We start from the raw sequence: 15,537 nt of genomic DNA, 5'->3' as shown, positions 1-15,537 counted from the left end.
TTGATTGTAACTGTTACAGAATTAACATTTTCTTTATATGTCTGGTTGTCTATGTACTTGAAAGGCAGTTGTTTTGAAAAAAAAATGTTGTTCCCAAGTCTTGACATAAAATGTGATGTTTTGACAGGGTTTTATTTATTCTTCCTTAAATATTTTTATATGTGTGTCATGTCAGGTAACCAAATCTAATGAAATGAGTGGTAACCACACATTTTCGGTCAATAAAGATGGCTTTACAAACTAATGTCAGGTGATTTGCATTATGTCAGGACATTGCAGGAATGCAGAAAGACCTCAAATACCTAAACATTACTTTCTGTGCTGTTTTGATTTATTTTTGTGCAAATACTGTGGCACAATGTTAATTCTTGATGTCAGAATTGCTGCCATACAATAATGAAGCCGTATCACAGCTGAAAATTACACAAAGAAGTTGTGATGCTTAATGCAGGTAATCCCTTTGACTGCATTTATCTGACTGTTCACTGCAGCAGGTTACATCACACTTGTAGTTTCTCTGTGTGATTTTGTGGCAGCCATTTTAGTCTTTTTCAGCTGTGAGTGAAATATTTCACACTCTCCTGATGACAACACAAACTTATACTGACCAGAAAGCACTCTGGATATGTAGAATAGCAGAATGAGCAGCAGAAAGTGTGGTGCTATTGTGTGACAAAATGTCTCACAATAAAGTGCTGTATACATACTCTCTGGAGTCACAAAATGGCCCTTGCTTTGTGTGGCCAGCTAGCTCACTTATCTGTATTAAAACTCTGCTCAGAGAACTACATGGAGGAGGAACAGGAAGAGTTCAGAGACAGGAAAGCCTGCACTCTTCTTTCCTATAGGCCAGACTTTCACCTAGCAACAAGCCAGCCAATGATAATTCAGAAATTCTTTCACTGCCCTCCCTTCTTTTGACCTCACTTAAAGAGGAAGGAGCCTTTCACTTCCAGGTTTGGTGATTAAAGCTTTAGGAAGTCCAGACTGTCAGGTCCAATATAGTACAACTATACCCACTCTGTCCACAGTGGGCTAATGAATTACATCAGAATAAATAATCCATGTTCCATGTATTTGTTATTCCACTAATTGCTGCAATGAAAGAATAAAATGTCATGTAAAAAACAATGATGACAAAAAATAAGAGCAAATTTTAAACTTAATATAAAACATTTAATTACTGATAGTTTCAATGAATTTTATAACCTCTTAATGAGGATGTCTCTCCAAAATAGTCCACTTAAGGCAGTGATTTTTGGGCATCATTGATGGTTGGCACCCCCATGTGTCCAGATGATGTACTGCATGCAGGGAAAGTCAGACCTTAGAGGTCGCTTCACCAAGCTTCAGGTTTTCTACACTGTTGAACCCTCATAAATAAATATATAAATTTAATGCCATCTCATTACATTACAAAGACATGTTTGCTTATTTGTAAATGGTTGAGAAACATTGTAATGCAATTTGAATTCATGTAAGTCTGGTAATGGCCGGTGAGAAATATTCTCTTGATTTTGTGAGGGGGGGTTATATTAAAGCTGCTTGTGTGCAGAATTGTACTTTTTCTTTAACTTTGCCCCCAAATAAATGAAATTCTAACTGTTAATCAACCAGAGGTTAAAGCATATTTGATGTTTCTTTTTCTCTGTTATCTTCCTTTTAATCTGTAGTGCTTCCTCTACTTTAGGCCTGCACACATCCTTCATGATGTCTCTCAGTTTTACCATTCACAGAAAAATTAGAGGGCACTAAAAAATTGAACAAGAGTTTACTATTGTATTTTTGCAAATTTCTTTCTGCTAACCTAGTTTTGATTTGTAGTAGTATACGTAATGGGTTGGAGATTTTTAAGCTAGTGCTGACTAAAGTTCAGCTCTGGTTTAAACCGTTATTTTAGCGCTGAAAGCAGATGGAAGGCTTTCAGAATGACTGTAAGAGGATTTGTGTGCCTTAGAGAGAATAAGGCTGTTATAAACCTGTTAGCAGAGCAAGGTGCACAAACTATTATGTAACAAAGTTCAGGATTCCTGTTGCCCTTAAGACATAATTTACTCACAGTGTTAAGCCTGTGCAGTGTCTTCCTGTCCTACACAGAGTGTGTGCCTTTGAAAATTTTTAGACCTTGCTATTTGTTGCCACAGTTAACTAAGGCCTGAACATTAGCTTGAGAAACATGCAGTGCAAATTCAAAAATCTGAACATGTTTTTGTCCCTGTAGCAACTCGGCGTCGGAAGAATCCAACCATTCCGCCTCAGAGTCGGGCAGTCAGTCAGAGAGCGAGCATGGCAGTGAGAGGAGGAGATCCCACAACTCGGAATCAAACAGCTCCTCAGAGTCAGAGAGTCACTCAGAGTCAGGGAGTGAGTCTGCAGGCTCCAAATCTCAGCAAAACACAGAAGAAGTCAAGGATAAGCCAGCCAAAAAGAAGGAGCGGCTGGCGGATGTGAAAAAGGTAAAGGTCACTGAACTTCAGGGGGTACTAAGTCTTCTGTGTCAACGCAGATAAGAATCTTGTCCTCTAATGATGGAGATGGAGTTAACTTTGTTAAATCAGGCTATTGATGTGGTTACAGAGCTTTGATTAACAGGACAGTTGTAGTTGCATCTAAGAGCCAGGATTGTTAGTACACAACCCAAATCATTACCTGAGTGCCAGTCGGTGTAGCCTCTTCTTTTACGCCTCAGTTTGCAGTCAGACTGATAAAAGACTAAAACAATTTAGATGCGCTCAATCTGAATCAAGGAAAACATACATTTCCCCTACAGAGCTGTTGCCTTTGGTTAAAATACATCAGTGCTTTAGCAAACTTTATGAAGCGACTCAAACTGGAAATTATGTTAAAAAAAAAATCATTCTAAGGAATCACTTTCAGAGGAACTAATATTAGAATAATTATGAAGTACTTTGTCAAGTTTAGATACTTACAGTATTCATTCAGAATCTTTGGATTCCAATTCAGATAAAAAATGAAACCTGATGACTTTAGTTTGTCCTGTTTCTGACAGAAGTGCACAGACATGACCAGGTTAAAATCAACCAGATGATGGAAGGTTTTTGGTAAAATTTTAAAAATATGACACATGTAGTCAAGCCACACTGTTGGACATTGTTGGGTAATACCATGTTGTCATGGTCCTGACTCCCACTCACAGAAAGAAAATGATACATAATTATAGTTTAACAACACCTACTAACTAATGAGACTGAAAAATGTGACTGGACCAGGTCATGTTTGTGTGAAAGGAAGTCATTATCTCTGTGACAGCAGTTGCTCTTTGATCACAGTTGTGGGACGAACATCCAGACGTGTACGGAGTCAGGCGGTCAAATCGCAGCAGACAGGAGCCAGCTCGATTAAACATTGGAGCAGGGGTAAGCTGCAGCAGCAAAGACACACAGCACCTAATCAGGATGATGTTTTTCTGGATGGTTGTACATTTGGTGAATGCAACACTGGCGCCATCTAGTGGATTTAATAAAGCATGTGCTGCTGGGTTTGGTTTCTGTGCTGCGTGTTTCTACAGGGTAGCAGTGACTCTGAAAGTGAAAGTCCAAAGAGGAAACCATCAAGAGCCAAGAAAAAGGAGTAAGTTTGAAGATTGTGAACATTAGTGGTGATGTTTATGTTATTTCTTTCTTATTTTTGTTTGTTAATATTTATTGTGATAGGACATTATTTTCTTTTAATTCAGCCATGTTGAAAGAATTAAACTAAACTCTTTTCTTAGCTGTATCTTTATTTCATTCATGGGTTTTGGACATCGTCTTTGCAGTGTGTGTTCATATTGTGGTCATTATTTAACGCTTGTTTGTTAAATGGGTATCTGTTTGCTCCAAATGGGCTCCTTTAGTTTCAGCCAGGCAGCCAGGTGATGTTCTATATTTAGACAAAATCTAATTGGGTGGATCGGTGGCTTATCCCTGATCAAATTCTGCTGTGATGAACACCCTATGGCCTATATCTCATTACATCATGAATTGGTTGAAGCAGTGATGGGCCCTGAGGGTGAACTTGTGGCATTTCTTTGTTGTAAGAAATATCTGGAAAGATGATGACTCAAATGATGATGAAGAGGAGGAGGAGGAGAAGGAGACTTCCGACAGTACAGACAGTGAGCAGGAAGAGAAAAAAGTTAGATCCAGACGACTTCCTGCTAGAAGGTAAGAGTGTAGCAAAGCCTGGCCATCAGACAGCTACCCACTGGTCATCTCAAATCATTCATCGATAGTAGTGTGGACAATCTTGATTACACTTTTCCTTCTTTGATTTGGTGTAAAGTATGAAATTGGATGCTGCAGCCTTTGATAATAAAGTCCAATCTGAATAAAAAATGTAATCCATAATTAATTTGAGTTTTTAAAATTAAATGATTAGATCTACCATCAGCTGCAGTTTTTCAATTAAGATCTAAAGTCCCTCTGACAATAACTTTAGAGACTGATTCCTGACTGGATCTAAGTTGTTATGGTTTTGTTTCTGTGCTTAATTGTGTGTTTTCCAGACCTCAGACCAAATCTACTGGCAAAAAGCAGCTGTCTCAAAAAGGAAGGAAGTCCAGGAAACAGGAATCGTCACCTGAAGAGGATGAGGATGATGACGATGACGACGATGATGATGACGACGACGAGGACACTCCAAAGAGACAAACACGTAGGAGGGGTGCAACTAAAGTCAAAAGGTGCGTTACCAAACAAGAAGTGCTCTTTTTTTTTTACTTTGAAAGCAGTATTGAAAAGTATTAAGGCTGTGACATTCTCTTTGTTCTTTGATGCTACAGCTACAAAGAGGACCAACATGACTTTGAAACAGACTCTGATGATTTGATTGAAATGACCGGAGATGCTGGAGAGGAGCAGCAGGACGATGACAGTGAGACCATTGAACGAGTCATGGACACTAGAACTGCAAAAAAAGGAGGTGAAGCATTCACACTCTTGATGTACCTTTTCCTCAGATCTTCAAAGTGCATTTGCCTCATTACAACAGTTTAAAACATTTTTATCTTTCTTTTTTGTAGCCACTGGAGCCTCCACCACCGTGTATGCTGTGGAGGAAAATGGGGACCCGTGCGAAGGCTTTGACCCCGAGAACGACGAATCGGAGACTCAGTATCTTATCAAGTGGAAGGGCTGGTCCTACATCCACAACACATGGGAGAGCATTGACTCTCTGACACAGCAAAAAGTCAAAGGAATAAAAAAACTGGACAACTACAAGAAGAAACATGAAGAGCTCACTTTATGGTGAAAACTTTGGCTTGACATCAACATTTAATCTACAAATGTTTGTATTTTCAAGGTTTTTAATGCTCTGTCACTGTTTGCAGGCTGAGGAAGGCTTCTCCAGAGGATATAGAGTTTCATAACTGCCAACAGGAGCTCACTTCTGATTTAAGCAAACAGTTTCAGTTTGTGGAGCGTGTCATTGGTAAGAAATAATCGCAAATGTCTTTCTCTTTATATCAACAACTTTGTGTGCACTAAAGTGAACATTACTGTTTACAGCAACAAAAACAGGAAAGACACCAGGATCCTCAGACTTTCCCTGTAAGTCCCTTTTCCTATTTCACACCAGAGTTTCATGGCGTTGGCTGGAATCCAGCGCTTACTGTCAAATATTTATTTCCTTTATTCTTCTTTTGAACAGCTCACAGTCACAAGACCTCATCCTCATCCAATGAGCCAGAATATCTATGCAAGTGGATGGGCTTACCCTACTCAGAGTGCAGTTGGGAAGATGGAGCTCTGGTTGGAAAGAAGTTTCAGCATTGCATTGATGCCTTCATGAACAGAAACTCGAGTAAAACTGTCCCTTCCAAAGACTGCAAGGTATGAGACAAATCCAAAGCACTTAAATGGCCCAATGTTAGATAGTAATCCCTTAATTCCTCCCCTTAGGATTAAAATAATCTTTAAAAATGATTACACTTGATCCTTATAATTGAAAACATGACTCTTATTTCAGGTGTTGAAGCAAAGGCCACGGTTTGTTCCTCTGAAGAAACAGCCATCTTACATAGGAGATGAAAACCTTCAGCTAAGAGATTATCAGCTGGATGGCTTGAACTGGTTGGCACACTCCTGGTGCAGGTAATTCTCAAATCAGAATCATTGAGTAAAGAATGATTGTTTTGTGTTATCATCAGGTTTTAAGCCCTGTTTTATTCTTACTCCCCTACCTCAGGTGTAACAGCGTCATCCTGGCTGATGAGATGGGACTTGGAAAGACCATCCAGACTATCTCCTTCCTCTCCTATCTGTTTCACCAGCACCAGCTGTATGGGCCTTTTCTCTTAGTGGTACCTCTGTCCACACTCACCTCCTGGCAGAGGGAGTTTGACACCTGGGCTCCGGATATGAACGTGGTGGTCTACCTCGGTGACGTCATGAGTAGGAAAACAGTGAGTTTGGTCTGAAGAGTTCAGCTAACTGTCTGATGGTACCCTCAGATTCATTTACGTTAACTTAAGTTGCTGTTTCTGTTTTCTGCTTTAGATCCGGGACTATGAGTGGGTGAACCATCAAACGAAACGAATCCGTTTTAATGCTTTATTAACCACTTATGAAATTCTTCTTAAAGACAAGGTAGATTCAGTAATCAGGATTTATTTACAGTTCTATAGCATGAAAAGTGGTAACTGCTTAATTGACACGTTACATTGCTTCTAGGGGGTTCTCGGAAACATAAACTGGGCATTCCTAGGTGTGGATGAAGCTCACAGGCTGAAGAACGACGACTCCCTGCTGTACAAAACATTAATGGAGTTCAGGTCCAACCACAGACTCCTCATTACTGGCACACCACTGCAGAACTCCCTCAAAGAGCTCTGGTCACTGCTGCACTTCCTCATGCCTGACAAGTAAGTCCTGGTTTAATATGAAACCGAACAACGGCGTGAAATGCAGGAAATGATTAGTGTTTGTTTTCCGTTTTGTTCACTTGTAGGTTTGATTCCTGGGAGGATTTTGAGGATGAGCATGGGAAAGGAAGAGATAATGGTTATCAGAGTCTGCACAAGGTCCTTGAGCCGTTTCTTCTGCGCCGTGTGAAAAAAGATGTGGAGAAATCTCTCCCTGCCAAGGTGGAGCAGATCCTTCGAGTAGACATGACTGCACAGCAGAAACAATTTTACAAGTATGTTGTAAAAATCCATTTCTGTCTTTCATAACCCATTTCTTACATCAGACTCCAACACAGCTTGGGCGCATTTCTCGTCTTCATTAACAAAATTTGTTCCTCAATATTTCCAGGTGGATTTTAACGAGGAATTACAAAGCTCTTTCCAAAGGCACCCGAGGCAGCTCCTCCGGCTTCCTGAACATTGTCATGGAGCTTAAAAAATGCTGCAACCATAGTTTCCTTATTAAACAGCCTGAGGAGGGAGAAACGGAAACACAACAGGAACACCTGCAGGTACATCTCCTCATGAGCCCACTTTAGCTTGCAGCATCGCCCCAGGACATCTGCGCTCTGCAAGGGGAGCTAGTTGCGACTAAACAAACAGAAGTGCTGCTTCTTTCCTCTGTTCATACCTTAACTTTTGATCATTTAGGGGCTGGTGAGGGGCAGTGGCAAACTAGTACTGCTGGATAAGCTGCTGACCAGACTCAGAGAAAGAGGAAATCGAGTCCTGATCTTCTCTCAGATGGTCAGGATGTTGGACATTCTGGCAGAGTACCTCGCAAAGAATCGCTACCCATTCCAGGTAGGATTTACATAATATCTGATGATAACTGAACTTCTTTAAGCTTCTACTAAAATGATCTGTAACTGTGTCTATGGTGCCACTTCATGATGACAGCCTGAAGCTTTTAACTGTGGTCTTTATTGGTGTTAACAGTGATGCAGCCTGTGGGGGTTGTGTTGGGTAGATTTAGCAGGAAAGAGCATCAGATGTCAGTGTTGTGACACACATACTCTGCCAGGCTGAGAGTTCATGTGGTTATTTATATCAGTAAGTTATTTTCTGTTGAACTCCCGCAAGTAACTCTGCTGGGGTTATTTTTGCTGACTTACTCTTTGTAGACTGTTGTGATCAATCTGGCCTTATGGACTGGCTACACTGGTATGCCGAGCAAAGGGATGTCGGGGACATTGGAGCTGGTTTTGTCGGAGGAAAACTTCAATGATTAATTGTCTCTGCATTTGCTTCTCTGCTCTCCAGCGGCTGGACGGTTCCATAAAGGGAGAGATCAGGAAGCAGGCACTTGACCACTTCAACGCAGAAGGCTCGGAGGTGCGTGCATGCATAACTTTATGCAGTTAATCAATAGAGAATGGAGAGATTAAAAATATTAAGACCTCATTTGGTATTTAATATCAAATTAAACAACAACAGAAAATAACTCTAGACAATGAAACAATGACCTTTAAGTGGTGCACCCATCACCACATCACTTAAGTGTTTAGTCATCACAAAAAGCAGTGTTGGAACAATCTTCTGAGATTTATTTTCATCAAACAATAAATTTTCCTTTGCTTTTTAATACACCTGCAGCAGTGCTATATTTAGTACAAAACTTGCAGACCAGTGCAGTTTCAGTCAGTATAATCTATGACTGTTGTTTACTGTTTATTGCTAACAGAAGACACGTGTAAAAATGCTTGTGTGCATTGATTTTCAGTGTTCTTTGACATGTTATGAACTGTTTCTTCTGTTTTTCAGGACTTCTGCTTCCTGTTGTCCACCAGAGCTGGAGGTTTGGGGATAAACTTGGCCTCAGCAGACACAGTCGTGATCTTTGACTCTGACTGGAACCCTCAAAACGACCTGCAGGCACAAGCCAGGGCTCACAGGATCGGCCAAAAGAAACAGGTAAACCACTCCTCTAACGAATGTCTGTCTCTTTAAATATTCAGAGAATTTTACAAGTAGGGGAGGGCAATATTGAAAAAAATCACTATCACTCCGTTCTGATCCTCCCTGAACTATTTTCCTTTTATCTCCCTCTCCCAAGTGTGAGTAACAGTGTATGACTGATTTGCACCCGTAGGTGAATATTTATCGATTGGTCACTAAAGGAACTGTGGAGGAGGACATCATTGAGAGGGCAAAGAAGAAGATGGTTTTGGACCATCTGGTCATTCAGAGAATGGACACCACAGGTCGAACTGTACTGGATAGCAGCTCAGGAAACACAAAGTAAGACATCAGAAATTAGATACATGTGTCTGATGATTAAATGTGTCCAGTGTCAAGAAACTCAACCGTTTACTTTGATTTCTACAGTTCAAACCCGTTTAACAAAGAGGAACTGACTGCCATCCTTAAGTTTGGTGCAGAGGAACTTTTTAAGGAAGCTGAAGGAGAGGAATCTGAGCCTCAGGTTTTATGATGACTATTTCTTTTCTTCAGTGCATTTGAAGTTTTTTTTTAATGTTTGCACAATTAAACGATTATCTGTTTCTGCAGGAGATGGACATCGATGAGATCCTGAGACTGGCTGAAACGAGAGAAAGTGATCAGGGCTCAAGCGCCACGGATGAACTTTTGTCACAGTTTAAGGTGCCTGACAGACTCGCTTTGTTGGACTATTGCATTATTATGAAGTGACCTCTGACCTACTTGGATATCAGACTTCTCTTCTCTATTGACTCTTTTTGCCTTCTCTCTGCACCATGCATGAATCCACAGGTGGCTAACTTCTCCAGCATGGAGGAAACTGCTCCAGATCTCGAGGAGAAGCACATCCGTGAATGGGACGACATCATCCCAGAAGAGCAGCGTCGCAAAATCGAGGAGGAGGAGAAACAGCGAGAGATGGAGGACATCTTTATGCTGCCCCGCAGCAGAAGCTCAAACAAGAGGGTAAAAAGAGAAATTAAATCCTAACTGGAATGGAAAAAAAATACAACCCCTGATGTGTCCCAGTTTTTTTAATAACTGTTATGTCCTGTCCTTCAGGCTCAGGCTAATGATAGCGACAGTGACGTGGGCTCAAAGCTGAAACATCGTTCTTCGGGCTCTGAGAGTGAGACTGATGATAGTGATGATGACAAGAAGCCAAAGAAGAGAGGAAGACCCAGAGCTCGCAAAAACAATGTGGAGGGCTTCACTGATGCAGAGATACGCAGGTAATTACTGCGCATCTTATCCTAATTCATTTTTTACATGTTCCCTTTGATGGACCCATCAAATTTATATCTGTTGTGTTCTTTTTTTACAGGTTTATCAAGGCATACAAGAAGTTTGGGTCTCCTCTTGAAAGGTGAGCACAGTATGAACACTATTAATATAATCAAGTAAATCTACAGTGATATATTTGTTAAACATGAGCCAACAATGCAGTTAAGTTTTTTCTCCTGTGTCAGGTTGGAAGCAATCGCTCGAGATTCTGAGCTGGTAGACAAATCCATAGCTGACCTGAAGAGACTTGGAGAGTTGATACACACAAGTTGTGTGACTGCAGTGCAGGAGCATGAGGAACACCTCAAAGAGAACCCAGTTGAAGGTAGAATGACTTCACTTGTTAAAGGTCTTGTTAATTGTGTTGTATTGTATAATTTGACTCATGTCTGTTCTCCTTCCAGCCAAAGGTCCTGGGAAGCGGAGAGGAATTAACATCAAGATCTCAGGAGTGCAAGTGAATGCCAAGTCCATCATCCAGCATGAGGAGGAGTTTGAGCCTCTGCACAAAGCGGTGCCCTCCAATCCTGATGAGAGAAATAAGTAAGAAACAGTTTGACAATGTGTCTTTTTTTCCTGTCACTGATATAAATGCGTCTGCTTTAATCTGACATGTCTGTCCTCCACAGGTTCAAGCTGACATGTAGGGTCAAGGTAGCTCACTTTGATGTGGACTGGGACCTGCAGGATGACATCCAGCTCCTGCTTGGCATCTATGAGCACGGCTTTGGGAACTGGGATCTGATCAAGACTGACCCTGACCTAAAACTAGCAGATAAGGTAAGCATCTTTTTTTTCTTATTGCTTAGTTGGAGATGCTCTATGAGAGAGAAAAAGGAAGCAGAGAAACTGAGATGAACTTATCTGTTTCATAAGGCAAAACTTACCTCTTAAAACTGAAACATCCAAAGGATGAGTAAAGTCAAACATTTCATTTCCTTTGCACAGATTCTCCCAGATGATCCAAGCAAGAAGCCCCAAAACAAGCAACTACAGGCCAGGGCCGAGTATCTCCTCAAGCTGCTGAAAAAGGAACAAGACAACGCAGACCTCTCTAAATCAGGGGAGGAGGTAAGCTGCTTCTGGCTAAAAGCACCACATGAAGTTTGTATTTGATCCACATCAAACCTCCTCAGCACATAGCTCATCCACTGTCCTCCTCTGAAGGTCAAAGTGAGGAAGAGGAAGCCTCGGGTGAAAAAGGAAAAGGTACTAAAGGATGAGCAAGGAAATGAGATCTCCTCCCCTCGCCTGTCCGACAACCCGTCAGAGGAGGGAGAGGTCAAGGTGAGACATGACATCATGACATAGGAGTTTTCTAGAGGGGCTGGCAGAAAAAAGTCTGCACAGAGCTGAATAAAAATACATTTGTACAAGCAGCCCACTAAAATAAGGCTGTGAAATATTCAGGAGTGCAGAACGTGGAAACGAATGATTACGGCTTTCTCTAAAAGTAGTCAAATTCTTTGTGTGATTTTCCCTGTTTCCTCATATTTGAGCAGGATGATGGAGCAGACAAGTCCCCCGCCAAAAAGAGACAAAAGAAAAAGGATAACAAAGAGAACAAAGAAAAACAGGGAACTCCTAAAAAAGAGAAGGACAAAGACAAAAAGAGTGCCAAGCCAAGGAAAGAAAAGGTATCAGCCTCATCTATTCAATGTGTGAATGTAGAGGGTTTCTTTAAGCACTTAGTTGCTGCTTTTTCCAGTCTCTACTCATCATGGGTGACACCTTGCTCTTCTTTGTCTTTCCAGGCTAAAGGAGCCAAAGGGAAGAAAACTCAGGGTCCGGTTCACATTACAGCTGGGTCTGATCCTGTTCCCATTGAAGGAAAGGAGGACGATGAACTCGACCAGGAGACTTTCAGTATTGTAAGTTTAATAAGAAGGGTGTGGTGGTAGTATTATGTGCAAGCTGGAATTTTATTTAATTTTTAGAAATCACCTAAGAAGGCATCTGTGTGTGTCTGTGTGTGTGTGAAGTGCAAGGAGCGCATGAGGCCAGTAAAGAAGGCCCTGAAGCAGCTGGATAAACCAGATGAGGGATTGTCTGACCAGGAGCAGCTCCAGCACACACGCACATGCCTACTGAAGATTGGAGACCGAATCACAGAGTGCCTTAAAGCCTACAGTGACCCCGAACATGTGAAAATATGGAGAAGGTTGGCAGAATTCACATTATTACCCTATACTCACCATTTTCACCCACTTCTTTTACTAACTATCACTTTGTGCCTTTTTTGGCAGAAATCTCTGGATCTTTGTTTCCAAGTTTACGGAATTTGGTGCAAGAAAGCTTCACAAGCTTTACAAGATGGCACAGAAGAAGCGATCACATGAGGAAGAGGCAAGTTGTTTTTTTTGTTTTTTTTTCAGTTTAATGGTAGGAAGTGAACATCTTTCTCTGTACATGACTTAAATAAAAAAATAACACACTTTACGTTTCTAGAAGGAGCAGAAGAAGAAGGATGATCCTTCAGGGAGAGCTAAATCTTTCAGACCAGAGCCGTCTGGTTCCAGTAGAGACTCCACAGGTACTCAGCCCTCCAAAGCTGCATCTCATGCGCCTCAGGCTGGCCCCCACGGACACCACAGAGAACCATACAATGCATCTAATAAAAGGCACTTCAGCAATGATGGTGTGTATGAACTGAACTGTTAGAGATACTTAGCAGGAGTTAGAGCTGTAGATTTCTTCTGAGGTGTTTTCAGTCTTTGCTGAAATGCAGATTACTTCCTTAGACTGAAGACATTATAGATCAGACAGAGCTGAGGTACTTGAGCTTTACCATAATGATTTTACATGTTGAATCATCTTCACACCTCTTATCACAGACAGGGGAGACTGGCAGAGGGATAGAAAATACAATTACCCAGGCAACAGCAACCAGTCGTGGCAGGGAGATCGACATCATCCCTACGACCAGCACCGCTACAAGGATCACTACGGTGACCGGCGTCCTCATGGAGACTCCTACCGCAGCTCAGGCAATTATCGCAACAACAGCTCCCCTCGAAAAAGGCCATATGACCAGTACGGCAACGACAGGGACCACAGGGGTCACAGACCCTACTATGACCGGTAAGAGGGATTCAAACCTGATTACAGATCCTTGATTAGAGCTTTATTTAAATACGTGTGGATATTTTTGAGACAGGCCAGGTACAGTTATGCAATTTACATATGAGAGATAATGGAGCAAGGATAGGGAATCATGTTTTTTACAGAAGAGTGAATTTCTGACTTAAAGTAAACTTTAATATCTTCAGAGGAAAGAAAACATTTACTGATGAACATCACACAGTTGTTCCTTTAATAGAAACACCGCATTTCACTATTTATTTAGCTCAACTTTTAAGTAAAATTTTTGGTTTTTATTACCTTGAGGTATTATTTTTGTGATTTTGAGTCGATTCTTTTCTTTTACCATCTTGATGTGAAATTTCCTGAGATCAAATTTAGGTTGTAACTATTTTTTAAAGTAAAACCTCAGAGTTAAACAACACAGCTGATATAAACCTTTAATTTTAGGAATCCAGACCCGAAGAGAAGACGTCCTGATGAGTTCCGTCCCAACTACCACGCAGGCAGAGAAGGCCCTCTGCAGGACTTCAGGAGGATGCCGGAACACAGGCCAGCAGGTCCACCTGGTTCTGAGCACTACTCCCGACCCTTCCACCCTGATAAACCTCCTCCTCTGCTGGACCCTCGCTCCCCTCAGGCTCAGAAGTCTCCCCAGGACTCCCGCTCCCCACCTGAGCGGCCTGCAGAACCAAACGTTGCTGCAGATCCAAACTGGAACAGCAGGAAAACATAGAAGCAGGCCTGAAAAACAGTCTGGGTATTTTTGTCCAGTGTCGGTACCAGATGCTACTGATGGACAAGTCTGGACTTGCCAATCATAAGCTTGCAGGTGGAAAGGGAATCAACTTGAACCCCCTTTACCAGCAGAACTAGTTTGCTCTTTTCCTCCAGCAGACTGTGGCTGTGAATGATTTGTGCCCTGGAGGGAGAAGAGTGATTCTTCCTGTCATCTTCATGATGTAAAACTAAAACAGGCAACTTTATTTAAGTATATTAACTCTATCTGACCGAGTGGAACACTGATCGATGCTTAGTCCCATGGACTAATATCTCAAGAGGGTTTAGGATACATGAACTGATGACTGATCTCAATCCTAAAAGTGCCTGAAGGTTTTGGCATTTTTGAATGGTTAATGTATGGGATTATTCCCAGATGAAGCACGACATGGACATTCATTACTTTGTGTTTAGCTTTAAATCTTTCGAATGATGTCATTACTAAAGAATGTGTATTATGTTATCATCTGCACCTTCAAAACGTTCATCTTGAACACGTAGCTGATCTAAATCAAGTTTTACCATGTGGGGTTTATGCAGCACCAGGATGGGATAACACCCAATTCTTTTTGACGTTTGAATGATCAATCAAGCCAGTATGTCTCCTCCAGACACTCGTCATGAAGTTTGTGGAGGTTTTAGCAAATTCACAGTTCTTGTGTACAAATAGGTTTGTTTTGTAATTGTGTAGCGATAAAAATCATTGCAATGTTCTGGCTCTGTTCACTTAAACCACTTTCCTCTTGGTAGGCCCAATGAAATGAAGCTCTTTAAGCAGTATTTATTGAAACAAACTCTTTCATAACACTATGACTCAAAACAATCCTTTATATTTGCCTCTCAGTATTACAATGGTTAATAATGGTACCTCAGTGTAGACTCTATAATTCACCCATCTGTTGTAAATGAGTACTTTATGATGTATAAAAGTACGCTGTGATGAAAACTTTTCTTTTTTTACTTTGTGCTTGTAGTTTAAACTGACATACTGCTGCTGGTAGGTTGTTGAAGCGTTATCAGGAAGTCTTTGATGACATTTCATTCTGTTTATTACCTTCATTCACTCTTTCCCTGTGCCAAATCCAGCCCTCTTCTGGCCCTTGCTTGTTTTCTATTATTTTTTTAATGCTTCTCCATTTGTGCCTTATTTTTGTGTGTATCATCATACTGTGTGTCGGTGGGGTCTAATGCAGGCATGATGTGTAGTATTACAGACAGATTTATTTTGACTGAATGACTTGATTGGTGAAGGGACCATGTATTCTGGTGATGATCATGTGACTTCCAAAAGGGTTGATGATTTGGGGAGAAATTAGCATCACTGACTTGCAGAAATCATGTGTGAGTGTTTCATCAGGGGGACTGAACCGACCTGTTACAGTGAGCAGCCAGCACATCTTTTCTTCCACCGTAAGCAGATAACAGTTTCTGTATCATATGTTCTCAAAGAAAGTTTAAATAATTTATATTTGTGACAGAACCACTCTTCATGAGAAATGTGCTGTACATATGTTTGAACATATGTAATAAACTTTGTTACACAA

General features: G+C 41.1%; 1 protein-coding gene across 3 annotated transcripts in view; it reads left to right on the top strand.

The window, feature by feature from the left end:
* The window catches only part of chd2 (chromodomain helicase DNA binding protein 2), a 23,981-nt gene extending 8,444 nt beyond the window's left edge, over nucleotides 1–15,537 (top strand). Inside the window, exons 6-42 of one of the 3 annotated variants that reach the window (XM_074676776.1) lie at nucleotides 2,222–2,456; nucleotides 3,291–3,377; nucleotides 3,530–3,591; nucleotides 4,041–4,166; nucleotides 4,508–4,684; nucleotides 4,784–4,923; nucleotides 5,024–5,249; nucleotides 5,333–5,433; nucleotides 5,511–5,552; nucleotides 5,653–5,834; nucleotides 5,971–6,095; nucleotides 6,190–6,406; nucleotides 6,501–6,590; nucleotides 6,675–6,865; nucleotides 6,952–7,140; nucleotides 7,257–7,419; nucleotides 7,559–7,711; nucleotides 8,171–8,242; nucleotides 8,672–8,821; nucleotides 9,000–9,148; nucleotides 9,236–9,332; nucleotides 9,419–9,511; nucleotides 9,641–9,814; nucleotides 9,911–10,080; nucleotides 10,173–10,214; nucleotides 10,318–10,457; nucleotides 10,537–10,675; nucleotides 10,762–10,912; nucleotides 11,081–11,203; nucleotides 11,300–11,419; nucleotides 11,632–11,769; nucleotides 11,887–12,003; nucleotides 12,115–12,293; nucleotides 12,379–12,478; nucleotides 12,581–12,770; nucleotides 12,967–13,213; nucleotides 13,664–15,537. In XM_074676776.1, the coding sequence (XP_074532877.1) occupies nucleotides 2,222–2,456; nucleotides 3,291–3,377; nucleotides 3,530–3,591; nucleotides 4,041–4,166; nucleotides 4,508–4,684; nucleotides 4,784–4,923; nucleotides 5,024–5,249; nucleotides 5,333–5,433; nucleotides 5,511–5,552; nucleotides 5,653–5,834; nucleotides 5,971–6,095; nucleotides 6,190–6,406; nucleotides 6,501–6,590; nucleotides 6,675–6,865; nucleotides 6,952–7,140; nucleotides 7,257–7,419; nucleotides 7,559–7,711; nucleotides 8,171–8,242; nucleotides 8,672–8,821; nucleotides 9,000–9,148; nucleotides 9,236–9,332; nucleotides 9,419–9,511; nucleotides 9,641–9,814; nucleotides 9,911–10,080; nucleotides 10,173–10,214; nucleotides 10,318–10,457; nucleotides 10,537–10,675; nucleotides 10,762–10,912; nucleotides 11,081–11,203; nucleotides 11,300–11,419; nucleotides 11,632–11,769; nucleotides 11,887–12,003; nucleotides 12,115–12,293; nucleotides 12,379–12,478; nucleotides 12,581–12,770; nucleotides 12,967–13,213; nucleotides 13,664–13,949 (5,383 nt within the window). In that variant the 3' untranslated portion in view covers nucleotides 13,950–15,537. The remainder of the gene's footprint in view (nucleotides 1–2,221; nucleotides 2,457–3,290; nucleotides 3,378–3,529; nucleotides 3,592–4,040; nucleotides 4,167–4,507; nucleotides 4,685–4,783; nucleotides 4,924–5,023; nucleotides 5,250–5,332; nucleotides 5,434–5,510; nucleotides 5,553–5,652; nucleotides 5,835–5,970; nucleotides 6,096–6,189; nucleotides 6,407–6,500; nucleotides 6,591–6,674; nucleotides 6,866–6,951; nucleotides 7,141–7,256; nucleotides 7,420–7,558; nucleotides 7,712–8,170; nucleotides 8,243–8,671; nucleotides 8,822–8,999; nucleotides 9,149–9,235; nucleotides 9,333–9,418; nucleotides 9,512–9,640; nucleotides 9,815–9,910; nucleotides 10,081–10,172; nucleotides 10,215–10,317; nucleotides 10,458–10,536; nucleotides 10,676–10,761; nucleotides 10,913–11,080; nucleotides 11,204–11,299; nucleotides 11,420–11,631; nucleotides 11,770–11,886; nucleotides 12,004–12,114; nucleotides 12,294–12,378; nucleotides 12,479–12,580; nucleotides 12,771–12,966; nucleotides 13,214–13,663) is intronic. The other 2 variants (XM_074676777.1, XM_074676778.1) reach the window with 2 other exon arrangements.

This window comes from Halichoeres trimaculatus, unplaced genomic scaffold, assembly GCF_033239565.1.
Source record: "Halichoeres trimaculatus isolate MK-OKI-2021-1 unplaced genomic scaffold, fHalTri1.1 fHalTri1_scaffold_10, whole genome shotgun sequence".
In the NCBI taxonomy this organism is placed as follows: Eukaryota; Metazoa; Chordata; class Actinopteri; order Labriformes; family Labridae; genus Halichoeres; species Halichoeres trimaculatus.
Note: the sequence above shows the minus strand (reverse complement) of the source record. Positions and strands in the feature narration are given on the sequence as shown.